Below are 25744 nucleotides of genomic sequence, written 5' to 3' on the forward strand. Positions count from 1 at the left end.
AAGAGCAGAGAGAAGCCTCAGAGACCCCCGGGGGCATCGCTGACCCATAAAGCGACTCCCCGAGGAGGAGGGGCTGGGCAGACCGTGTAGCGGAGCGCAGCCCCTGCGCGCACCTGCAGAGACCCTCACCCAGGCCTCCGCTGGGAGCACCCGGACCCCGGCTCTATGTTTCCCCTTACGCACTGAGGAGCAGCAAAGACTTTAATTCCGGGAGCCGAGGCCGGGCCCCCCACCCCAGGGGCTTCAGAGCTGGGCCCTGGCGTGGGCAGGGACAGAAGGAAAACCAACTGTCCCTGCTGCCCTACTGTGTGCACCCCTTACTTCTCGTTACCATCACCCGCCGAGGCACTGGGGCTCAGAGGGGGCCAGCGGGCCACCAGGGGCACACAGCAGGCCCAGCCCTGGCTCTGGGCCGTCTGTCACTGTCCCCTGGGAACACTGCACTGCCTTAGGAGGGCAGCAGCACCAGTGAACGGACAGGAAGGGAGCTGCACTGGCGAGATGCAAGCAGAACCAGTGGAGGAGGGACGGGAGCCGGGGCCAGCCGGAGCTGGGCCCAGTGGCCAGGAGGGCCCGGGGGAGAGACGGGAGCCAGGAGGGCCCGGGGGAGAGATGGGAGCCGGGGGCCGGTCGGAGCTGGGCCCAGCAGCCAGGAGGGCCCGGGGGAGAGACGGGAGCCAGGGGGGCCGGCCGGAGCTGGGTCCAGTGGCCAGGAGGGCCCGGGGGAGAGACGGGAGCTGGGGGGCCGGCCGGAGCTGGGCCCAGCGGCCAGGAGGGCCCGGGGGAGAGACGGGAGCCAGGAGGGCCCGGGGGAGAGACGGGAGCCTGGGGCCGGCCGGAGCTGGGCCCAGCGGCCAGGAGGGCCCGGGGAGAGACGGGAGCCGGGGCCGGCCGGAGCTGGGCCCAACGGCCAGCCCTGGGGCGTGCAACCCTACCCCGCGGGGCCGCTGACCGTGCGCAGAGCTGCCCTGGAATTTGAGGCAACGCCAGGGGAAGCAGAGGCCTGCTCCTCTCCCTTTTTGGTCTTCTAATTTTCTGGAATTTCTCGCTGTTGGCTGGCATCCTCCCCGGGGGAGCCACGCCCCAAGGACTCAGCCCCGCGGCTGCAGAGCCGGGAGCGAGCGGGTGCTGGAGCTCCGTGGGAGAAGGTTCCGGGGCCAGGCACGCCCGGGAGGGAGGAGAGCCGGGAGGGAGGGTAGAGCCGGGGCTCTGCAGGGGCTGGGGGGAGCAGGGGCCGATGCACAGACGGGGTCCCTGGAGCCAAGTCCCCGGGGCTGCTGTCACTCACGGGGGCCAGGGTAACGGCTCCCTCGCCACCCGTGCCCCCTCTCTAGTGGCCTCTCTGTCCTTGCAACCCCCGGACGGCAGCATCAGCACCATCAGGCTCATCCTACAAACGCAGAGTCCCAGGCCCACCCCACACCTCGCGCATCAGAGTTGGCCAACCCAGCAAGACCCCAGGGGTCTGAACACCCACAAGATCTGAGGCGCACGGATGACCCCTGCCCAGGCCAGCTCAGCCCTGCCAGCCACCGCCTCACCCAGGCTGGCGGAGCCCTGGGCCCAGGGGAGGTTTTGAAGGATGAATAGGAGCTCGCCGGGGTGTAACAGAAGGGCATTCTGGGAAGAGGCAGGGTGGGGAGGGATCCAGCCAGAGCAGAAGTGGGGCGGGAGTGGGAGGGACGAGGCTCGGAAGTCGGCAAGAGCCCGGTGACAGCCGGCTCAAGGTCGGACGTGGGCCCGGGGGGACCCTGGCTCAGGCTCCCGGATGCACTGGGTGACGCCGAGCCCCGAGCGGCTGAGTCCCAGCCGGGAGCTACGGGGCCACGGAAACGCTGGCAGTGCCAGGTGCACCTGCCTGGAGTTCAGCGAGAGCCCAGCGGGGGTGCGGGGTGGGAAGGCCCTCTCTGGGGAGGGGAGTTGGGCACAGGGATGAGGAGGTGGGGGGAGGAGGCCCCTGTACCCCTCACAGCCGCAGGCCCACATCGCAGTCAGACAGTGCAGGCTGGGGTCAGGCGGGTGGGGGGCAGAGCCAGAGTTCCCACCAGGAGCTGTGTCTGGCCGTGTCTGCACACAGTAGGTGCTCAGTGGGCCCCCCTGACTCACAGGGACAATGACAGTCGCAGCCCACTGAGCCCCACCGTGGCAGCCCCGCTCGGGGCTGAGCCTCCGTGGGCCTTCGTGGTCAGCCTGGGGCAGCACCAGCAGGAGGCCGAGAGGTCAGCGAGAGAAGGCCCACGTGACAGACGGGGGCATGGACACACCCCGTTGAGCACCTGCTGTGTGCTGGGCGCAGGTAAGCGACACCCAGCACCGGGCAGAAAGTATCGGGGAAAGTAAAGCAGGCAGCGGGTACCAGGTGGGAGAGGCCTGGTGGGCCTGATAGGTGGAGCTGCCGGCTGCGAGCCGAGCGTGCCCCTACCCCTGCAAGGAGACCCCAGCCCTCCAGTGTGCACAGGAGACCCCGGGCAGCTCGTCACCACGGCGCTCGACACCACAGGGCCCACCCAGCCCCGGGCTTCCCACCGGCAGCTGCTGCTCAGGGCAGGGGGGCTCCACGAGTGCGGAGAATCCGGGTGTGAAACTTCCCGGTCTGCGTTCATCTCCTACCGAGTGGGGGGGAGCTCAGAAGCCGAGGCAGCGGCATGCGGGCCCCCCGCGGGCACTGCCACTCAGCTGCAGAGAGCCGGGGCAGGCGCCCTGCACCCCATCTGTGCAGTCAGACTCCCGGCGACAGAGACAGATGGGACACGTGTCCACAGGATGGCCGGGCATGCGCCACTGGGCCTCCAGTGCTGCCACGGCCCCTCCCCCCACCCCAGGGAGGCTGTGTGGGGGACAGGGGCAGCTAACCAAGGGCCCCGAGCCCCAGCATCTGCTCCCCTCCAAGGGGGGTGCAGCCGTGCTGAGCCCGGTTCCTGGGAGAACCCAGTGTGGGGCACCCGGAGCCCCAGTTCCCCTGTGTCTGTGGCCTCCTGCCTCAGTTTCCCCTGGGGTGCTCCCCAGCTCTCAGTACCTCCTGGGCTCTCAGTACCTCCCGGGACCTGGTGAACCTGACGCGGCCCAGCCAGGGGCCCAGGTGGGGTGTGTGTGGCTGCCACCCTCTTCCCTCTCCTGGCGCCCCCCGCTCCCTGCGTGAGGAGAAGGCGGGTGACGGAGAAGCCCCCGGGGGCAGGAGAAGCTGCGATCTCCCACAGCAAAGGGCCGGCCCCAGAGCAGACACAGCTGAGGTCAGCAGAGGGGCAGCGCGTCCGGTGGGCGGCCTGGGTGGCCCCGTCCTGGCCGCACAAACACCAGCGTTGGGGCTATGGGCCCGGCGCCCTGAGCCCCGCGCTCCTCCGTCGGAAGCGTCCCTCTGCACGCGCAGCTCGGGGTGCCTGGCGAGCCGAAGGAGCTCCTCCCCCTCCACAGTCCTGGAGCCCTGTACCCCGAGGCCGCCGCAGCGGCAGGTGCACGCCGGGCGTTTGCTGGTGACAAGCACCGCGGAAGAGACAGACGAGGCGCTCACAGCAAGGGAGACTCCGCGACACTTCTCAAGTGTGCAGGGGCGCGAGCAGGGCAGGTGCAGGGTGGGGCGGGGGCTGCCGAAGTCCATCCTCCGGAGCTCTCGCACGGCACTGCCTGCAGGTGGCGCTCTCGGAGCTCACCAGCGTGACAAGGACCCGGGTGTCAGGATCACAGAAGATTCCCTGCCTGTAGCTCCTCCCTGCCTCGGTGGGGGGGGGCGCCCCTCCCCGCTCCCCTCTCCACGGCACCCCCTCCCTCTGCGTCCCCAGGAGCCCAGCAGGAAGTCCCTGCCCCAGGGCGGCTCAAGTCGGCATTTGTCAAATCGAGCCAGGCAGGGCGGCGACTCTGTCTCCCACGTGATGGATGGGGCACGGTCCGATCGATGGGCACGAGTCCGTCTAAGTGCATCTTAGTAACGATTTAAGTCATTCATTATTGAAAAGGTCGCTACCTGCTGGGTATTTAAATGGCCATCAGCTGGCACGCACACGCGCTGCCGGGGAGGCAGCCACAAAGGCTCCGCGTGCACCTGCTCTGTGCTCGGGGGAGGGGCGCGCGCGCCCTGGGCTCCTTCAACAAGCACCCGTGCTAAGAGGCGAGAAGGAGACGCCGGAAGCCAGGGGAAGGGGAGACAGCAGTGCTGAGCTGCAGCCCGGGGGGCGTGGGGTGGGGGCCGCCGAGCTCCTGACCTGGAGCCCCGTGGTCGCTGGGTTGGAACGTCCCGTTCGGCCAGCAGGCAGGCTCGGGGATGGATCTTGCAGCCGTCGATCAAGGTCACGGTTTCCCAGGCCCGGGCCCCCTGAGCCCCACATGCCCGCGGCTGCAGCTCAGCCCCACACGCCACCCCTGCATCGGGCTCCGGCTCCTTCCCCGGTGCTGCCTCCCGGCGGGGTCCCGCTCCAGACGCAGACCCCGCGTCTCCCCGTCCACCTCTGGAGGCTGCACCACCAGGCTTCCTGCGGTGGGCACACGGCAGCCCCATCACACGGGTCCCGGGCAGAGATGGCGTCACAGCGGGCGATGCCAGGTCTGCACACGCCTGGCCTCTGCCGCCCCTGAGTCTCACCGTCTGTGCCCGTCTCCCTCCAGTCCCCGGAGCCGCCCCTGAGTCTCACCGTCTGTGCCCGTCTCCCTCCAGTCCCCGGAGCCGCCCCTGAGTCTCACCGTCTGTGCCCGTCTCCCTCCAGTCCCCGGAGCCGCCCCTGAGTCTCACCGTCTGTGCCCGTCTCCCTCCAGTCCCCGGAGCCGCCCCTGAGTCTCACCGTCTGTGCCCGTCTCCCTCCAGTCCCCGGAGCCGCCCCTGAGTCTCACCGTCTGTGCCCGTCTCCCTCCAGTCCCCGGAGCCGCCCCTGAGTCTCACCGTCTGTGCCCGTCTCCCTCCAGTCCCCGGAGCCGCCCCTGAGTCTCACCGTCTGTGCCCGTCTCCCTCCAGTCCCCGGAGCCGCCCCTGAGTCTCACCGTCTGTGCCCGTCTCCCTCCAGTCCCCGGAGCCGCCCCTGAGTCTCACCGTCTGTGCCCGTCTCCCTCCAGTCCCCGGAGCCGCCCCTGAGTCTCACCGTCTGTGCCCGTCTCCCTCCAGTCCCCGGAGCCGCCCCTGAGTCTCACCGTCTGTGCCCGTCTCCCTCCAGTCCCCGGAGCCGCCCCTGAGTCTCACCGTCTGTGCCCGTCTCCCTCCAGTCCCCGGAGCCGCCCCTGAGTCTCACCGTCTGTGCCCGTCTCCCTCCAGTCCCCGGAGCCGCCCCTGAGTCTCACCGTCTGTGCCCGTCTCCCTCCAGTCCCCGGAGCCGCCCCTGAGTCTCACCGTCTGTGCCCGTCTCCCTCCAGTCCCCGGAGCCGCCCCTGAGTCTCACCGTCTGTGCCCGTCTCCCTCCAGTCCCCGGAGCCGCCCCTGAGTCTCACCGTCTGTGCCCGTCTCCCTCCAGTCCCCGGAGCCGCCCCTGAGTCTCACCGTCTGTGCCCGTCTCCCTCCAGTCCCCGGAGCCGTCCCCGCACAGCCTGTCTGGCTCCCCTCAGGGGAGGGACACAGGAGGAACAAGCAATCGGTTTGTTTGCCAACTCCAGCCCCAGACACGCTGACTGGCTTCCTCTGACCGGCCTCAGCGCCGTCCCGTTTCCCTTTGTGCCTTGGTAGCTCGGAAGCTCAAAACCTCACGTCTGGCTCAGCACGACTCGGGCTCTGCGCCCAGTGAGCTTGCAAGCTCTGCCCGCACCCCTCATGCTGACCTCTCTGCCCGGGGCACGTGTCGCGTGCTAGCCCGGGCAGCTGCAAACGCTTCCCGGCAAACACGGTGACATCGGCAAGTCACCAGGCCACAGGCGAGCCACCCGCAGCGGCAATAACCACGGGGATCTTCCAGATTCGCAAAAGGCAGGCGACCCCGGGGCGGCCGGGTCTCCATGGCAACCACTCACCAGGCGGACGAGCTCTGGGAGGTCATCAGCGGTGGGCTGTGGGGGTCTCCCCGCGGCGTGTGCACGGCCCGGGGGGCTCGAGGCAGGGCGCCCGGAGGCGGCTGCGGCTGGGGGGCGGGCGGCCCCGGCCGGGGGGCCCGAGCAGGGGTCCCCCAGCGCCGGGGGTCCTGCTTCACCCATCGTCCATGGATGCCCCAGCGCGCCAGGTACACCCTGCAGATGTCGTAGTTCATGGCCGAGTAGTAGAGCAGATCCAGGAGCAGCAGCATGAGCACGAAGAAGCCGTAGATCCACACTCCCAGCAGGGCCGTGTAGTTGCTGGGGAAGACAGAGGCGCTGGGCGGGGGGCGAGGGGGCACCCGGGCACCCGCCCCCACCCCCAGACCTCCCGCCCCACCCCCAGACCTCCCGCCCCCACCCCCAGACCTCCCGCCCCCACCCCAGACCTCCTGCCCCTCCACCCCCAGACCTCCCGCCTCCCCCACCCCCAGACCTCCCGGCCCCTCCACCCGCAGACGTCCTGCCCCTCATTCCCAGACGTCCTGTCCCTCCGCCCGCCCCAGGTGTCCCCTGTGGGCACCCCCCACACCCACCCTCCAGGCTGCCCCCAGCCCCCTCCGCATCTTACTGGACCCAGGCAGATAAATGCGGGAGGCCTGGCGTCCCGGGTCAGCCCAGCCCAGGCACCCCTGCCCCCAGCCCCCCCCCCCCACTTCTCTCCCTCCGTCCACCAGCTCAGCCCCTCCACACGCCTCCCGGCAGCCACCTGCCACTCACGCCCTCCTCATCCCCCCCACCCTAAGGCCGGGGGTCTCGGAACCCCCACCTCATTTCTCTTATCCACTCGCCCCACGTGTCCCCACAAAAGCCCTTGGAGGGTCCGTGCTACCACCAGCTCTCCACTAGGGAGCGTGCTCTGCTCCTGCTCCCAGCCACGAGCTGTGCCTCAGGGACCACTTCTTCCAGGAAGCTTTCCTGACGCCTGCCCCAGCCAGGTCTGTTGCCCAAGGCTACGTCTGTTCCTTGAGGCTGGGGTCTGAGCCCCCTCCCCGCACTGTGTGCCCGCCCCGATATCTTGCACGCACCTCCTTCCGCTCTGTGCCACTGACCCGTCCCCAGCTCCCACCTTGCTCTGGCCCTGGCACCCCGCCTCCGGCCACCACCTCCGAGAAGCCTGCAGGGGTCTCACGGCTAAGGTGTGCGTGACGGACAGTCGGGATGCCTGCTCTGCCCGGGCCTCTGAGCACCCGACTCCTACAGGGCAGAGGGCGACAGCCGACCCAGTGTGCGGGGCCAAGGCGGGGGCCAAGGCCGGGGATGAGGGGGCGAGGCCCAGCGGGGGCGGGGAGCTGAGGTCCGGGAGGGGGCGAGGCCCGGGGAAGGGGGCCAAGGCCTGGAGGGGGGTGAGGCCCAGCGGGGGTGGGGAGCTGAGGCCCGGCAGGTGGGGGGTGGCGAGGCCCAGCGGGGGGTTCACGCACAGAGCTGCCCTTGCTTTCTCCAGCGTCCTCTCCTGCAGCCCCCGCGGCTCCCCGGGCCGGGCCTCCCCTCCGTGGTTCCCATGGCAGCAGCCTAGGGGCTGAGGGAGGGGGCGGGGAGGAAGGGGCAGCAGACGCCATTCAGCGGCCGGGAGCCATGGCCGGGAGCCAGCGGGACTCAGGAATAGCGGCCGGCGCTGCTGGAGCTCGGGCGGCCAGGGGAGGCCCCGGTGCCGGCGACAACGTCCCTGTCTCAGATGGACACTGAGGGGCGGTCAGTGCAGAAGCAGGGGCGGAACTCCGCAGGTGGCTTCAGGGTGGGACCCCAGCCCCACGCCACACCGCCCAGGGCGCCGCCTCATCTCGCCAGCCGGGGGCGCTCCTGCCTCCACTCACCCCTCCCAGGGCGCCGCCTCATCTCGCCAGCCGGGGGCGCTCCTGCCTCCACTCCCCTCTCCGGAACGTGCACCAGGCTGGTCCTATTGCCCTGGCTCAGCTCAGCGGACACCCCCTCCAGGAAGCCTTCCTGGCTGCCCAGAGTCAGCTCCAACTCCCCTGGGCTTCCCCGAGCACATGGCTGTGGTCGCTGTCTCGCAGGACGCCCTGCCCCTCAAGCAGGGGCATCCGGAGGGCAGGGTCGGGGTCCAGGGCGTCCCAGAGCGGCCAGCCCTCTTCACAGGGCTACTCAAGCCAGCACTTGCTGACAGTGCACGGTGAGTAGGGGATGGGAGCAGGTGACAGATGTCACCGACATCTACGCGACGCTCTACGTGTGCCTCGCTCAGGGTCACAGCGACAGCGTGCCAGTGCTCGGGCCCCGCGCAGGAGCTGGTGTCCCCTCACACAGGGGGACAGGGGAGGCGTGCAGCTGTGCTGGGGTTCGGACCCGGGTCCATCAGACCTCAGGTTGAGGGGGGATGACGAGGTCCCATCTGGGACAGGTGTGCAGAGAGGGGCCCTGGGCCTGTGCGCCCTGCCCACGTGGGCACAGGGACGTGGTCCGTCCTCAGCGCCCTGCGTGTCCGCGGCCGCCGGCACCGCGTGTGTGCGATGCTGCCGGCCCTGCCGCCACTCATGGGGCTCAGGACACGACTGGGGCCACCACCCGGGCAGCTCGGCCTCACGCCCACAGAACACAGGGCGCTGAGCCTCTCAGGGAGCCCCCCCAGAGGCGGCAGGGTGGGGGCCTGGGCCAGGGACACCGCCCCAGCAGCTCGCCCGCTCCAAGGCCAGCCGGCCTGGGGCTGCCCGGATGCGTAGGGTCAGAGCACTTTCCTTAACTTTAGGTGGTGATTCAAGACACGTGACGTGGACATTCGGTCCCCTCGGGTGCCGTGGCCTGTGCAGCTGTGTGCTGTCATCAGGGTGTGTGCTGCGGGTGGGTGTGTCACGGTGTGTGTCGGGGTGTGTTGTCAGGGTGTGTGGTGTAGGGTGGGCGTTGTTGGGGCATCAGGGTGGGTGTCGGGTGTGTTGTTGGGGAGTGCGTCATTGAGGTGCATGTCAGGGTGTGTGTCGGGGTGTGTGTTGTCGGGGTGTGTGTTGTCGGGGTGTGTGGTGTAGGGTGGGTGTTGTTGGGGCATCAGGGTGGGTGTCGGGGTGTGTGTTGTCGGGGTGTGTGTTGTCAGGGTGTGTGGTGTGGGGTGTGTGTTGTTGGGGTGTGTGGTGTAGGGTGGGCGTTGTTGGGGCGTCAGGGTGGGTGTCGGGGTGTGTTGTTGGGGTGTGTGTTGTCGGGGTGTGTGGTGTAGGGTGGGCATTGTTGGGGCGTCAGGGTGGGTGTCGGGGTGTGTTGTTGGGGTGTGCGTCATTGAGGTGCATGTCAGGGTGTGTGTCGGGGTGTGTGTTGTCAGGGTGTGTGGTGTGGGGTGGGTGTTGTTGGGGCGTCAGGGTGGGTGTCGGGTGTAAGTTGGGGAGTGCGTCATTGAGGTGCATGTCAGGGTGTGTGTTGTCGGGGTGTGTGTTGTCGGGGTGTGTGTTGTCGGGGTGTGTGGTGTAGGGTGGGCGTTGTTGGAGCATCAGGGTGGGTGTCGGGGTGTGTTGTTGGGGTGTGTGTCATTGAGGTGCATGTCAGGGTGTGTGTCAGGGTGTGTGTTGTCAGGGTGTGTGTTGTCAGGGTGTGTGGTGTAGGGTGGGCGTTGTTGGGGCATCAGGGTGGGTGTCGGGGTGTGTGTTGTCGGGGTGTGTGTTGTCAGGGTGTGTGGTGTAGGGTGGGCGTTGTTGGGGTGTGTGGTGTAGGGTGGGCGTTGTTGGGGCGTCAGGGTGGGTGTCGGGGTGTGTGGCGCCGAGGTGTGTGTCAGAGTACTGTCAAGGTGGGTGTCGTCGGGGTGTAAGTTGGGGTGTGCGTCATCGGGTGTTGTTGTCAGGGTGTTGTCGGGGCGACACGCGGAGTCAGCAAGGCTGTGGTGGCGCTCTGACGCCCCAGTGCGGCCCCGAGCATCTGCCGACCCAGGGCTTCTGCCTCCTAAGCGATCAGCTAACCTCCCCGACTGACGACTCCGTGAGCGTACGCAGGGAGCAGCAGGTGCAGCTGGGCCAGGGCAGCCGCCGGAGTCCCCGCACCCCCACCCCTGACAAAGCGCCGGAGGCCGCCTGGCTGGCTGACACCCCTCAGCCGAGCCTTGAAGGACGCAGAACGGAGCCCCTCCGGGAGCAAGACGGACGACCCAGGGAACCAGGCATGGGCCCCAGAAGCCAGGGCTGGGAGCACCCAGATCCCAGCTCTGCGGGACTCCCTCTGCGGCCTTGGAAAGCCAAGCCTCAGTTTCCCCTCTGAAACTGGATGGCTACACCCGGAGGCCGGGGGAGGGCCCCAGGAGGCGCAGAGCCAAAGCGCCTTGCCCCAGGTCACACGGCAGGAGCCGGGCTGACCGGGTGGCGGAGGAGCACGGGTTCTGGGGACGCGGAGTCCCTTCCTGTCCCCTCCCAGGAGAACCTGCCGAGGGGGTCGGCCCCTGAGCCTCTCCCCACTGCACACCAGCGCCGGCGCTCACACCCAGGGCCCTGAGCAAAGCCCCGCGGGGCCACCTCTGTCCAGGGCTCACCACGCCCCTCCCCTCCCAGGCTGATTGTGGGCGGCCGCGTGAAGTCCTGTGCCCACCCACAGATCAGAAACCCCGCTTCCGGGGGAGGCCGCTGGCCGCCGAGCCGCACGCCAGCCTCCGCCTGGCTCTCACGGGCACCTGCAGGCCGACCCCAGGCCCAGCACCACCGCCCCTCGGGCAGTCCCTCCTGGGTCTCCCAAGAGGCTGGGTCAGAAGCCAGGCCTGGTTCCGGTCCAGCGTGCCGGGCGGGGCTCCGGGGAGAATGGCGCACGCAGGGGGATTCCGAGGCCTGAGCAGAAGGCAAGATCCAGGGGATCCCAGCGTGCACGAGGAGGGAGGGGAGAGGCGGCTGACAGCCGGGAGTCTGCACCCCTGCCCGACCCCAGGGAAGAGCAGCTTCCTCCAGGGTGAGGCCACGCCCCCTGGCAGGCCATGCCCGCCACGTGCCAGTCAGCAAACACCCCGCTGGGGCAGACCGCTCACCATGGAAACACATCCCAGGAGCCAGCGGCATGCAGGGGGGCGGGGAGGGGGTGGGCGGCCGGCCAAAGGCACTGGGCAGTAAAAAGGTACAGAAACTGGGACGCAGGACACACGGCTCCCGGCACTCGCAAACAGCCTAATTGCAAACCTCAGATAGGCACCGGAAAAGTACCACAGGGCAGGCGGCTGGCGCCCGGGCACCTCACGTCGGAGAGCCAGGGTTCGAGCCCGGCCTCGGCTTCCTGCGAAGGCGGCCCCGGGAGGCTCAAGAGAGCCGGTCCCTGCCACCGGCGTGGAAGCCAGGCATGGAAACCTGGGCTCTGGGCTCAGGCGGGGGACCACTTCCTCTCTGTCTTTCTCCCTGTCTTTCAAATCAAAATCAAAGAAATAAAAACGTTCAAAAAATTAGGAGGTTGCAGGCTGAGCACAAAATTCAAGTCTAGAGATCCTTCGCTTTTGTCACCCGGACAGACGACGCAGTGCAAGACCCGGTGCAGAAGCGGAATATGGAAAGAGGTAACTGGAAATAAACGGCACAGCTCCGCACAACCACTGAAAGATGCCCCGGCCAGCGCCACGGCTCACTAGGCTAATCCTCCACCTGCGGCACCGGCACACCGGGTTCTAGTCCCGGTCGGGGCGCCGGATTCTGTCCCGGTTGCCCCTCTTCCAGGCCAGCTCTCTGCTGTGGCCAGGGAGTGCAGTGGAGGATGGCCTAAATCCTTGGGCCCTGCACCCCATGGGAGACCAGGAGAAGCACCTGGCTCCTGCCATCGGATCAGCGCGGTGCGCCGGCCGCGGCGGCCATTGGAGGGTGAACCAACGGCAAAGGAGGACCTTTCTCTCTCTCTCTCTCTCTCTCACTGTCCACTCTGCCTGTCAAAAAAAAAAAAAAAAAAAAAAAAAAAAAAAGATGCCCTGTCCACAGCGGCCTGATAAAAAACGTGGAAGACAGCCTGACACAGCCATGCCACGGAAGTCCACCCCGGGGCTGCTCAACGAACCCAATCCAATTGTAGCAAAAATTAAGGGAGGGGCCGGCGCTGTGGCGCAGCAGGTCAATGCCCTGGCCTGAAGCGCCAGCATCCCATATGGGCGCCGGTTCAAGTCCCAGCTGCTCCACTTCCCATCCAGCTCTCTGCTATGGCCTGGGAAAGCAGCAGAAGATGGCCCAATCCTTGCACCCCAGCACCCATGTGGGAGACCCAGAAGAAGCTCCTGGCTCCTGGCTTTGGATGGGCTCAGCTCCGGCCATCTAGGGAGTGAACCAGCGGATGGAAGACCTCTCTCTCTCTCTCTCTCTCTCTCTCTCTCTCTCTCTCTCTCTGTGTAACTCTGCCTCTAAAATAAATAAATCTTAAAAAAAAAAAAAAAGCACCCAGAAGGAACAAAGAATAAGAACCGGTTACAGGCCGTTCCACAGCGGCTAGGCAAAGCGTCCCAAGGACCTCGAGTGGACCCTGGCGCCTCATCGCGCTCCCTCCACATGTAGAGTTCCTGTCAGCCCATGTGCAGACACAGGAGAAGAGCCGTGAGCACAGACGCCAGGCCCGCCACACACGTGCCACGCCGGCCAGCCTCGCCCCTGCGAGGGGCACGCACACCACTGCCGCCCGCGCCGCTTTCTCCAGCTGGGCCCTGACCTCAACCTGGCGCCCACAGCGCCCACAGCCTCCTGGTATGTACCGGGTGAGCTGTGGGTGAGGGGAGGAGCTGCGCCCAGCGGCTCCCGTGCCCCAAGGCCTTGCACAGACACAGCCTTCTCCGTCCTCCCCGGCAGCCCTGACAGGCGGGCAGTGGGTGCCCATTTCTCAGATGGGAACACTAAAGCTCAGGGGGCAGAACGAGCCAGAAGTGCTGCTCCCCAGCCTCCCTCCAGGACCCCACTCACCGCGGGGGCTTCCCCAGGGGGTGGGAGCTCGGGGCCGGGTCCCCGCGGCGGGTACTCACTTGTGCGTGAAGCCCTCGGAGCCGGCCGTGAGGTTCGCCTGCATCACCGCCTGGAACTCGGTCTCGTTGCAGCAGTACTTGAAGACCGTGTTGTTATGGTGACAGCACAGGATGAAGCTCTTGTTGTCCGAGAGCCGCGGGCAGTGGAAGCCAAAGTGGTAGCGGCCTTTGTGGTCCGTGTACGGCTCGCAGACCCGGAAATGTGCCGACAGCACTGGAACACGGAGCGGCCAGGCTGCTGGGGGCCCCTACCGGCCCTCGGTGCCCAGGGGCAGGGCCCGACAGCCTCTCCCGTCCCTGCTCACCTCCTCCAGGAAGCCCCCTCCTCAGGACAACCCAGGTTACCCCTTCTGCACCTGAGGATGGGGGCGGGGAGCTGTGGCTCAGGTGAGGCTGAGCCCGGCCTGCAGCGGGCACCAACTAGGGAGCCCGCGTTAACTGCACACCGGCTATGTGCCCCCCCAGCAGGCAGGCTTGGGGATCCCACTCTGCAGATGGAGACCCCGGCGCCCGCAGGCTTCCAACACCTGAGCTGCTAAGTGGTGGCAGAGCAGCACTCGAACCCAGGCCCACCTGGGTTCAAACTCGGGGGCCCTCTTCACTGCTCTGTTCCCACCGGGGCTGGTGGAGGAGACGGACAAGGTCCCGCCCCCGCCCCCCAGGGCACAGAGCCCACCGGGCCTCGGATCCTCCCTGCCCAGCCCCCCCCCCCCCCGCCCCCAGGCGCGGAGTAGAAGATGGTGATACAAAGCAGGAGAGAGGCAGCTCGGCTCACAATGGAAAAATCCTGGGGCTGCCTGTCCAGGGTTCATTAGCGCCCTCCTGCACGGCCGCTGTATCTAATTTGTAGCGCTGAAAGGGGCTGGCGGAACACCTTCCGCACGCCCAAGCTCCCCCGCAACAGCTCGTCCACGACTTGAAAGCCGCGGCTGCCAGAGGTCATTGCACGGCAGCCCACACAGCGCCCCGCCCGCCCCGGCCGCCGCCGAGGGGAGCCCCAGCCGGGCTGGCTGCGCCAGCGGGTGGGCAGCACGCCGGAGGGGTCAAGGCTGGCTCTGGGCGGGGGGGGGGGGGGGGAGTGGATGGCGCCTGCCCCAGCGGGGGGTGGGCCGGCCACTGCGGGGGGGGGGCAGTCAGGGGAGCCGGGCAGGCCCCCGTCTCATGCCTGGCGTCAGGGTGCAGGGGCTCACCCCGTCTGATTCCCACGGTACAGGGGAGAAACGCGGGCTCGGAGCTGCTGTTTGCAGTGTGGTTTCAGACCCACTGCTTTCTGGGGTCCTTACAAAGCCGCCCCTCATCTGGGGCAGGGTCCGCCGCCTGCCTGAGGCCCTCCAGGAGGTGATGGCAACTGCGAGGCCCTCTGGCCCAGGTTCCCCGGCCCCTCCTCTCCCTGACGGCTGCCCAGGGGCCGGAGCTCCAAGGGGCATCTTGGGATGAGTGGAGCATGGGCCCTGCTTACAGCAGGAAGGGCCCATGGACGAGTGGGGGACCGGGGGCGCTGGGTGACCAGGCAGGCCTGCCCCCCATGGAGAGGGCCCTCTCGTGCCTGGGCTGGGCTCCAGGGCATCCACATTTAAGTGATGGCTGCTGGCCGGCTGCACTGCAGCAAGTGAGGTGCTGCCTCCTCCCTCCCCAGGGCCACACCCCAGACCCTGAGAGGGGAGGGGAGGAATCATCTGGGCCCGAAAACTGCCAGGCCCAGTTAACGGCTCTGTCACAGCCTGAGTGAGTGCGAAGGGACCGAGAGAGAGACAGAGATGGAAAGACACGGGGACATGGGGCAGGGAGCAGGGCCTCGGTGCCCAGGCCCAGGCTGGCACGCTGGGCGGCCCTTGCTGTCTGGGGAGGGGCGGGGCGTGAATGCACCCCACCCCTGAGGATGGAAGGGCCTGGTTTATGCCCATCTCTGTAGCCAGGAGAGGACCCCAGTGGGACCAGGGGACAGCTGGCGCCCTCCTCCACTAGCTGTGCTGTCCTGTCCCCGAGCCTCGGTTTTCTCATCTGTTAGATGGGCCGACAGTGACACGGCCTAATTCCCACCTGCAAGATGGGCAGGGCCTCCCCCGGGCTCCCAGCAGCCAGCTGGGCTCCTCGTGGCGAGAGCAGGGTAGATCACGCAGTGGACATCAGCTTGTCACGAGGGGAATCCCAGAGGAGGGCACCTGCCGGCCCCCAGGACCCCGAGGGGCTGGCGCCGTCCCCGGGCCCCCGCCCCAGGCCGGCCCTCCCCGCTGGGCAGCCGCAGGGGCGTTACCTGCAGAGACCAGCAGCGAGAAGATGACGGTGAGCACGTTGAGGGACTGCTGGCCACAACTGGTCATCGTTTGGCTGGCATCGGTCCGCCCGGAGCCGCCTGCAGAGAGACGGGGAGGCCGGGCGTGGGCTGCGCGCCCCGCACCGGCTTCCCAGGGCGCGAGATGCCACCACCCGGCACCTTCCTCTCCGGAACGAAGGGCCCTCCCCCACCGGTCCGCCGCCACCTCCTTTACACAGCGAGAGGAGACTCAATCAAAGGCGGCGGACAGCTCAGGGGGTGGACGTCACCCGCGGGCGGACGCCAGGGCAGCGTCGCAGATGCGGGAGGACGCCCGGCCTGCTGGGCTCCCCGCGGGGCTCCGGCCTGGGGGAGGAATGCCCCACGCTGTGTCGTGAGCAGGCACGGAGCAGGGCACCTGCCGGGCATGGGCACGCGGCGGTGAGCTCACCGGGCACGAACCAGGGCTGCCCAGTGAGGAGGAGGCACATGCAACTGGTAGGGCTCCGGGCTCACAGCAGCACCCCATCTTCTCAGCACAGCTGTTCCCCAAGCGACCCGAGAGCCCACCGTGGACAAAGAAGCTGCACATGGCCGTCCACGCCCGGGGCACTGTTCAGACTTCACAACAAAGGGTTCCCAGCCCCAGGGGACGAGCCGAGCCGAGCCAGCCACAAAGGACGGAGGCTGGGACCGCACCGCAACCAGGGAGCCACGCGGTCACGCTCACGGGGCCAATAGCAGGACGCCATTTCCAGACACGGGTGGGGGCGGGGGTGGGGCAACCCCTGGGTGAGGCAGGTGCAAGCCGCGTGCCTGCAGGAAGACAGGCACAGATTGGGGGGCAGCAGGTGCAAAGACCCTGGGGTGGGAGGGGAGGCGGCCAGTGGAGGAGGGGGCTCATGCCCGCCCCTCACCGAGAGGAGTTTGGCAATGCCCCACCGTCCTCCAGCTCACTGGTGCGTCTGGGGCTGGGGTGAAGACGGATGGGTGATGGAGTGATCAGCTGGCTGGGGGCCTCCGCCTCGGGCACCTGCTGTGCCTGGACCGTGCGTCCCGACATGGGCGCTGGAGCCTCCCTCCCAGCCCCTCGGAAAGCGACCTGGTTTAGGAACAGTGAAGATGGGGGGTGCCATGGGGAGGCTCCCCTGTCCCACGTGACTGACCGGTGTCCATACACAAGTCAGACGCAGACACAAGCCACGGAGAGAAGGCAGTGGACCAGCAAATCCCGGAAGCTGGGGCAAGGCCTACACCCCGGCCCTCCCGCACCAGCCCCGCCCATACCCTTCCCCGGGGACCTCCACGCTCCTGGACGGTGGAGCTGCACCGTGTGGTCCTTGTGAATGGACACAGCCCCGCCCTGGGCTGGGGCCACGCGGAGGCGTGAGGGACGCTGCCTGTGCCCCTGCTGGCCAGGTCTGCTGCTAGGGGGAGGGGCTCGCTGGGTGCAGACCCCAGGGGCCCTCCTGGCTGGGCAGAGCTGCCCAGAGCCCGCGCCTGCAGAGTGGACTCCCGGGTTCCAGTGTCCGTGCTCAGGCCCTGAGCTCCAGGGGACAGCCCGAGAGATGGACACCCTGGCCACCTGCTGCCCCGGATCTGAGAGGGAGACAGGAAACAGCGCACACCCTGAAGAAAGGAACCCGCTGAGCGCCCAGACTGCCCCGGGCACCTGCACTGGGCCCTGAGAGCTTGCAGCCCGGCCAGGGGCGGCGCAGGGGACAGGAGCGGACCCCAGGAAGCTGAGTGCTGCTTGGTGGCGGCCAGGGTCAAGGGCGCCCGGCAGGCAGAGGCAGGGCCCAGAGGGGCGGGGAGATCTGCTTTGCTGGAGCAAGGACCCGGCTGTGGTGGCCGTGAGAGGCACCGAGGGCGCAGCCTGAGCATCAGGGCTGCCGTGGTGACATCGGCCGCCACCAGGCCGCCGCGCCCACCGGCCCTGCCTCCCTGGAGGCTGTAAGCGGCTTAATCGCTCTGCGCCGGCCGCCTCCTGGCCTCCCTCGGGGCCCTCCAGAGGCCGCGATGAGATTAAAGCATTTGCGGGGCTCAGAGAGGGATTTTGTTCCGGGGAAGACAAAGCCGCAGCCCCAGACTCCGCACCGAGGGGGGCGAGGGTACGGGCGGGGCCCCACCTCCCCCGCTCCGCCCAGCCCTATCCCGCAGCCAGGGGATGCTGGGATGCATCTCCGGACTCCCGGCCCTGCTGGCCCCTGTGGGGTCCCCGCGGCCACACTTCTGCTGTGGGGCACAACTCTGAGAGCTGATGGTTTGTTGAGAGACTTAGAGACGTCCGCCTCTCCCACCGGCCTGGCCTCCCCCTGCCGCTCCCACTCCCCACAAGTGGATGGGCAGATGCCGGCGGCTGCAGCTCACTGGGGTGCTCTCTCCCACTTCCTGGGTCCAAACCTGCATCACCGTCGATGCCACCCCAGTGCCGCCTTCTCCAGGAAGCCTACCTGATTCCATCAGCTGGATGACTTTGTCCTTCCACTGAGGTCTAGCATCTCTTTCTAAAAAAAGATTTATTTGAAAGGGGGAGGGGGGGGTCTTCCACCCACTGGTTCACTCCCCAAATGGCCACAATGGCCATAGCCAGCCCGGCCAGGCCAGGCAGAAGCCAGGAGTTTCATACGGGTCTCCCAGGTGGGTGCAGGCCCCTAATCACTGGGGCCATCTCACGCTGCCTTAGCAGGGAGGTGGATCAGAAGTGGAGCAGCCGGGACTTGAACCGGCGCCCACACGGGATGCCGGCATCACAGGCAGCTTAACCCACGGCGCTGGCCCCGGGGTGCTCCTACTTCGGCTAATTCAGTAAGGCACTAACTCATTTTTCGCTCACTCACCCTCTCAAGGCCCATCTGCTGACGCCCATTCTGGGTGCCGTCCTGGGTTGGGGCCTAGGGACGGTGGGTCCCTCCCCTTGGGGGGGCTGGGCAAGGGTCCACCTCGGGGACTCGGCCCCAGGCCCTGCCCTCCGTGCTGCTGGGTGGGCTGCCTTTGCCCACAGCCAAGGCCTGGGCCTGCAGGTGCACCCCCACCACCTGCGGCTAAGTGTGTCCTGGGCAAGCCTCGGGGGTCTCTCAGGCCTCATGGCCCAGCTTCAGCCCCCAGGGGCTGGCCAGAGACGGAGCCATGGGGATCTCTGCCCCAGCCCTCTCGGTCCGGGACTCCAGGCCGCCGTCAGCTCCAGGCTCCAGGGGCGGCTCCGAAGAGCCCACCAGGTCTCAAGGGGCTGACACGCGGACGCTCCCCACTTGCAGGCGGCGGGGACAGGAGCCAGCCCCTCTTCTCGCTGCTCAGAGCTGCTCTGGGCGTCCCCAGGGCCTCGGTGGCCGGCAGATACCACGACCCTCGTTCCAGTCCACGCAGCTGCCAAGCCTCGGGGTCGCCACTCGATCGCATGGGTCGTAGGGCCAGAGCCAACACCCAGGGCCCCTCCATGGGGACACCAGGTGCCACCCCCAGGATGCAGCAGGAGCAGCCCCCTCCCCCCAGCCCTGCCTGGCCCGCGTCTGGGCGCCGGCCCTGCCTGGGGCTGGTGGGGTTGGTCCCAGGCTCACCTCGGGTGTCCCACGGCAGCCCAGCCAGGGCCACCACCACCTTGGAAAGGGAAGCCAGGACGCAGGCGAAGTGACTCGCCCAGGGTCACAGGGATGCTCGGCAGGCACCGTGGGCTCCAAAGCTCACTCCACCTCCGGCCACCACCGACACGGGGGCCTCCTGAGCCCCCCAGAGCGCTCTGGCGGGGGACACACGAGCCTCACTGTGCCGGAGTCCACGTCTCAGACAGCGGGCACCCACCCCGAATGAACGGCAGCTCCGGCCGACATTCCGCAGGAGTGGGAGGTCCCCCCGCGGCCGGCCGGGGCCGGGATCGCAAGCCAGGCCCCCGTCTCCGTGGCCCTCCCTCGGGTCAGCCGGGGACTGCCGCTCCAGGTTGGAGGGTTATTTTTAAACACCAAATTTGGCGAGGCCGGGGACAGAGAGGAAGGCGGGCAAGTGAAGAGAAACAGAGCCGGGGAGACGGCTCGGACCCCCCGGGGAGCGACACCACCGGCCTGGGAGGGCCGGGGGAGGGGACAGCGGGCAGGCTGGGCCGGGACACTCGCAGGCCTCGCGTTCCGGAGACTCCAGCAGCGCGGGGCAGCGGGGGGTGGGGGAGGGAGTTGTGCGCCCTGCAGGCCCCCTTGGCCCACTGTGTCCTGCTCTGCGTGGTCACTTCTTCCTGGACAGCGTCAAGGGCGGCCAGGCCTGGAACTGGGGCCACATCCGGGCTCCATCTCTTGTCAGCTCAGCCGTGTGACCTGGGATGAGTCACCGGGGCTGCAGCCTGCCTTGCTTACATCGGGGACAGAACTGGGACGTGGCTCCCCGGCGGCCGCGCCCACTGACGGGGGAGACGCGCAGTGGGTCTCCCGATGCCCACGCCAGTGCTCCCGGCCGCCCCAGCCTTGCCCACCAACCTGGGGCCACTGCGCTTTCTGACCTCCCACCGCCTCGCTGGGGGCTCAGGCCCTCTCTCAGCCCCTCTGCCCCCAGCACCTGCTCCGGGCCCCTGCACACCCTGAGAAGCTCGGCCGGGGTACCCGCCCCCCCCCGCCATGTGACCACTCCCCAGGTGGGCTCTGAAACTCTGGCCGCCACCCCCCAGGGTTGTCATTGGCTGCCTAGACACCTGTCAGGGCAGGGCCAGAGGGGATTTGCCACATGACCAGTGCAGGGCGGAGCCTCTGGTGCCGTGTGCCTGTGGCGGCCCTGGGGGAAGGGAAGCTGGCTGCGCCGAGGGCCCCACCTGGCCCTGACTTGCTGGCACTGGGGACGGAGGACACGAACTAGTTACCTGCCTGTCCCCTGGGCGCAGCCCAGCCGTGGCCCAGCCGCCGCAGAGAGCTGCTGGAGGGGGCGCTCAGCAGCCCGGCCTCACCCAGGCTGGTCCTGCCCTCATCGCGGGTCCACATCAGCCCCCAGAGCAGACCACGACCTCCCTCCCCGCCACTCGGGGTGCAGGCGGCAGCTCCTCCTCTCAACACCCGTCCCCCCAAACCCCAGAGCCTCCACCGTGGGCCAAGCATGGCGGGGGCCCGCCTCCGTGGGGGTGTTGAGCTCAGGTACAAAGGAGCTGGCCTGGCCCAGCAGCCAGGAGATGGTGGCCAGGGGCACAGTCATCAGGCCAACCTCCTGGCCATTCCCTCACCTCTCAGCACACCCCACGCCGAGCCCCAAGTCCCCACCGTGCACGTGCAGAACGGGGGCCTGGAGTGAGGGCTCAACCCCGGGCTTGCTCCTGGGCCTTCCACATGGACTGATGGGCGTGTTCCCGCCTCCAGGGAGAAGGACACGTGTGCACACGCATGCAACCCGGGCAGCACCCGTGTGCACACGCAGGTCGGTGCCTGGCAGGCACGTGCACGCACGCGGTGCGATCTGGGGCAGTTTCCAGGGGCCCCTCTCGTCTGCCGAGCCGCCCTAATCCGGCCTTGTGAAGTTTTGTTTTCAGAACGACCCCCACCGAGAGGCTATGAAATGCTGCCCGAAACGCCAAGCCCAGAACAAGCGCTCCCGAGGCCCGACGCCTGCACGGGGATCAAAGCTCGTCCTGTGACCCCTTTGTGCCGGCGGCAGCGAACTAGGACACGTTCCCACGCTGTGCTGGCGGGGGCCGAGGTGGCCGGAGCACACGTACCGAGGAGAGCGGATGCAGGCCAGAGCTGACCCTTCCACCTGTGGCCAGGGCACCAGGGACGGCCCGGCACCTGGCACCCTGGCATGGCCACTGCAAACAGAGAGCCCGGGGCTGTGCACAGCGTGGAGCCAAGCACTCTGCACAGACGCTGAGAAACACGCGGGAGGCGGCACTGTTGTCTCCACACTTGAGAGGCAAAGCACAGCTCAGACAAGGGGTCTATCTAGAGCCGCAGGAACCCAGCTCAAAACGGGGGATCCCGAGGGGAGCACCCAGGCCTTGGGGTCTCCCTGGCCGTGCTGGGGCTTTGGCAGTCTTTAGGGCGAGTCACTTCACTGGCTTCCGCCCCCACCTGCTCCGGGTACCAGGGACAGAACAGACACCCCGCTCGCACCTGTCTGCCCACGTTGCTGTTCCCAGAACTGGTGGTTTAGGTACCGGAGGGGGTCCCGTGTGCCCCTTAGCAAACGAGCGTGTGTTTGAATACCACGCCCACACCAGGACGCCTCCAGTTCTCCCGCCCACGCCCACGCCTGCGCCGGCGCCTTTAGTTAGCAATGGCTTTCCTGCCTCATACAAGCTCCTTGTGCCCTAACACACCCACCCCCCAACCTTGCTTTACATACAGTAGGTGCCGAATAAATGCTCACTGCCGGCAGCACAGGAGCTTGGTGGACACTCACAGAAGCAGATATGCAGATGGGAGAAGGTGGAGGCCCGGGCACGGCACGGCAGGGCATGGCACGGCACGGCTCACCCCTTTGGCTGAGACAGCTCTCGGTTTTACCGCCACCACTAGGGTGACCCTGGGCCATCAGCCTCAGGTGGGGGCTGGGCTGCTCCGGCCTGGGGCTCTGGCGGGACTGGGGCTCGAGACCGGGATGTGCACCCTGTGCCCTCTGTCCCCAGCCAGTGGCCTAACGGGGTCGTGTCAGGGTACAGGGGCGGGGGGGGGGGAGGCTGCTGTGTAGACCGCAGGGGGTGGGGCCACACAGGTGACTCTCCCTCCCCCCGCCCCAGCCAACTGGCTCTGTTCCAGTCTAACCATCGGGCCCCTGGGGAAGCCTGGCCCTCAGCCAATGCTGCTTTCTCCCATGCCTGCAGCAGGTGCCATCATCAGCCCATTTCACGGGCCAGGAAGCACGAGGGGCCTCTGGCCGGCCCGGGTTCCTCTCCTGCTCCCCCCGGCCTCTCCCCGGCCCCCTCAGTGTCGGGGGCCTGGCTCCCGGGGCCCCTTCCGTGCTGGGGTGGAGGAGCCAACATCCTGAGGAGCCCGGGAGCCCTCTGGGAACGGGGGTGACGCTTCCACCGTGGAGGGGCTCCGGGGGCACCTGCGGGTCCGTTCCTTCACCCAAACCACACGTGAGGCCGAGCGGGGGCCGCAGACGCCACAGCCGCTTCCGACCCAGGCTGCCCCGTGAACCCTGACTGCACGTCCTGGGGGCACAGGGACGCCCGCCCTGCCCTGCATCCGGGGAGCTGAACGAGAGGGGAGGAGGCAGAGCAGGCACAAAGGCCCAGGGTGGGGGGGGGGATGGAGCTCTGGCAGGAGGCCAGCGCACCGGACGCAGGGAGGGGAGGGGAGGGGAAGGGAGGGGAGAGCAGGGGAGGGCAGGGGAGACAGAGCCGGAGCAGGGGGCAGGGCTGGGCACCACAGTGGGGGCTGGGCCCATCCCTCAACTCAAACACCACCCGCAGCCTAGGCGAGAGCGGCGGCCCCTTTCGCCTGAGACAGGGATGGAGCAACGGAGGACAGGACGCGGCAGGGAAGGGGAAGGGGAGGGGCACACCACCTGAGCACCTACTATGCGCCAGGCACTTGTGCAGGGAGGGAGGCGTGGCCCACGCCGGCTCGGGGACCGGCAGGGGCCTGGTCTGGCCCTGGGTCTGTCTCCCTTGTGCTCTGCTGAGGCACAGAGGTGACCATCAACTTGTCTAAGAACACACAGCAGGTGCCCAGGAGCCCGGCCGTGCACGGCCTGCACGGAGGTCCCTCGCTCTGCGGTGACAGGGCCCGCGGCCAGCCCCAGGCTTCTGCAGGGGTGGACGTGTGTCTGCCTGCAGCGTGGATCTGGAAGCTTCCACAGGACACCCCTCACCTGCCTGCAGAGCTCGGGGACTCAGGGAGCAGAGCCAGCCCCCCCAGCCTGGGTCACGGTCCCCACGGCTGGCGTGTGCGCCAGCGAGAGCTCAGCTCAGCTGCTGGGGCCACGCCTCGCGGGCTAAGACGACAGACGACAGCGCCCCTCCCTCCCCACCCAGAGTCCCATTTCACAGGTGGGCAAACTGAGCCTGCACATGGAGGAGCAGCATCCTACGGTTCAGCCCCAGGTCACCGGGCTCCAGGCCCCACCTCAGCTGCTGCTGGCACAGCCGACATGGCACACGCCACCCCTGTCGTCATTTAGATGCGAGTTGGTGAGGGCACCGCGCCAGCCCCTCTGGCCCCGTCAGGAAGGGAACGGGGACCTCAGAGCCCACCTCACTCCAAGCCAGGCTGACCTGCTGGTCGCCACCCCCATGTCCCCTCGGGCCCATCCCCACCCCAGCACGGGTCCTGTCTGCCAGCGAGGGCCACTTGTCCCAGCCCATCTGAGACCCAAGGGCGCCGGCTGTGCCACCCTGCCCACGGCTCCGCCCACACTCAGGCCCTCGGACTGCCTGGCATCCCCATCGCGGCTCGCGGGTGGCACCGAAAGCCGGGCCTTGAAGGAAGTGGCACCCCCTGCTCCCACCCATCCCTGGACTCCTGCCTGCCCCAAGCCTGCCGCAGAGAAGCCTCCTCGTTTGCCCCTTTTGGTGGACGTGGCACGGAGCGCACGCCGGCCTGGGTGCCCCATCTGTCCGTGATCCCGGGATCGGGGACGTGGAGGGGTGCGGCGAGTCCTCAGGCTGGGGACACACTGCGGTGAGGACACAGGCACGGGGAGCCCGAGGAGCCGGGGAGGGCAGCAGGGGTCCGGCAGCGGACCGCGGAAGGGCGCTCTCCCGACGGACCGAGACGCGGCGCGGGGCAAGGGCTCCCCGTGGAATGAATGCATGGCCTACTTTCACACGGCGCGTGACGGGCAAAGGGGGCAGCCGGAGCCAGCACAGCACCAGAGAACCGGCTGTTCGGCCGCATGGCCCCAGGCAAGACCCTTGGCCTCTCTGAGCGGGGGCAGCCGTGAGGCCACTGCTCCGAGCGCCCGCCGGGTCTTGGGCACCAAGACTCGGGAACGGCTACGCCTGCTGCGGGGCCCCTTCCTCTCCTCCAACAGAGCAGCACCTGGGCCTCCACCCTCCGGCACCCAGTGGGCCCTCAGCAGCGTGTGCAGAACAGCGCTCAGTGAGGGCCCCGCCGGGGCAAACCCTGGGGACGGCCCAATATCAGAGCGGGAACCCTGGGGACGATGGCCCAGGATCAGAGGGGGAACCCCAGGGACCACCCAGGATCAGAGGGGGAACCCCGAGGACGACAGCCCAGGATCAGAGGGGGAACCCCGAGGACGACAGCCCAGGATCAGAGGGGGAACCCCAGGGACCACCCAGGATAAGAGGGGGAAGAGGGGGAACCCCGGGGACCACCCAGGATCAGAGGGGGAACCCCGAGGACGACAGCCCAGGATCAGAGGGGGAACCCCAGGGACCACCCAGGGTCAGAGGGGGAAGAGGGGGAACCCCGGGGACCACCCAGGATCAGAGGGGGAACCCCAGGGACTGCCCAGGATCAGAGGGGGGAGGGGGGAACCCCGGGGACCACCCAGGATCAGAGGGGGAACCCCAGGGACTGCCCAGGATCAGAGGGGGGAGAGGGGGAACCCCGGGGACCACCCAGGATCAGAGGGGGAACCCCGGGACCACCCAGGATCAGAGGGGGAACTCCGGGGACCACCCAACCCCTGCCCCGCTGAGTCCTAGACACTGTGGCCCCCTGAGGGCTTCTTGGTCATAAACTCTCGGTGCCTCAATGTTCTCATCTGTAAACTGGGGACACGGGCCTCTTCTAGTTCCGAGTTTGACCTGGCCGGAAGGAACTCAGGCCACAAACTCCCACTGCCGCCACCTGAGGTCCTGGGCCCCTGGGTGTCTTCCCCGGGAGTGCCCTCGGCCACACCCACCAGTCACCAGGATGACTGAGCCAAGACCCTGCAAGGCCTCTACTGCCCCCTTCATCCAGCTACGCAGGTGCAGCCCTCACCTGGCCTCAGGTGAGTCGGAGACCTGGGCAGGTCTGGTCTCAACGCAGTCACGGCCCAGGGCGGGGGTGGGTACGGGGGGAGATGACACCGACTGGTGCTCATGCCCAGACTCCTGCCCCACGAGTGCTGGGAGACAGGAGAGCCCCCACTCGGGGCCAGGGGCTGCCTGCCGTCCCGGCCAGAGCTGGTCTCCCAAGGAGGACGGTGTCACTCTGGGCTTGCCCGAGGCGCCACCGTGTCCAGCAGCAGGCCCAGCTGTGGACTCTGGGTTTGGCAGACAGGAGCCAGCTGGGGACACGGGACAAGTGAGTGGCATCTCTCCTCCACGTCTCACGGGGGCAGCACCCAGAGCAGGTGAGATGGACGGAGCGATCCCGGCAGGTCTGTGGGCCAGGACGCCTGGCGCGGGATCGCGCGCCTCCCTGGAGGCCGCTTAGAAACGCAGGCTCGTGGGTCCTGGGACCTGGTCGGAACCAGGGTGGGGGCCGCGGACTGGCACTGCCCCCAGCTTCCGACACCTGCACCATCCGCTGGGCTGGATCAGAAGTCGGGAAGCCGTCTCCACACGAGGACAGAGAACACACAGCACAGGCTCTGAGCACCAGCTGAGCTGTCAGCTCCAGCGCTGTGGGCCCAGCAGCTGAGCACAGCGCCGCACGACTGGGCGGGGCGGGGTGCCAATAAAACTTTATTAACACAAACAGGCAGGCCTGGCGTGCGAGCCCCTGGGCTTGGCCTCGCTGCCCCAGCTGTGTCCACAGCAC

The 25744-nt window shown here is 68.1% G+C and overlaps 1 protein-coding gene across 2 annotated transcripts in view; it reads right to left on the reverse strand.

Moving 5' to 3' along the window:
• SHISAL1 (shisa like 1) overlaps window positions 1-25744 on the reverse strand; it is a 55166-nt gene that overhangs the window by 18646 nt on the left and 10776 nt on the right. Inside the window, exons 1-4 of one of the 2 annotated variants that reach the window (XM_070053027.1) lie at window positions 18677-21700; window positions 15120-15218; window positions 12866-13079; window positions 5920-6237 (exon numbers count right to left, since the gene is read on the reverse strand). In XM_070053027.1, coding sequence (XP_069909128.1) covers window positions 5920-6237; window positions 12866-13079; window positions 15120-15186 — 599 coding nt within the window. In that variant the 5' untranslated portion in view covers window positions 15187-15218; window positions 18677-21700. Of the gene's footprint in view, window positions 1-5919; window positions 6238-12865; window positions 13080-15119; window positions 15219-18676; window positions 21701-25744 lie in introns of those variants that run through there. The other variant, XM_070053028.1, reaches the window with a different exon arrangement.

This window comes from Oryctolagus cuniculus, chromosome 11 (genome assembly GCF_964237555.1).
Source record: "Oryctolagus cuniculus chromosome 11, mOryCun1.1, whole genome shotgun sequence".
Taxonomy (NCBI): domain Eukaryota; kingdom Metazoa; phylum Chordata; class Mammalia; order Lagomorpha; family Leporidae; genus Oryctolagus; species Oryctolagus cuniculus.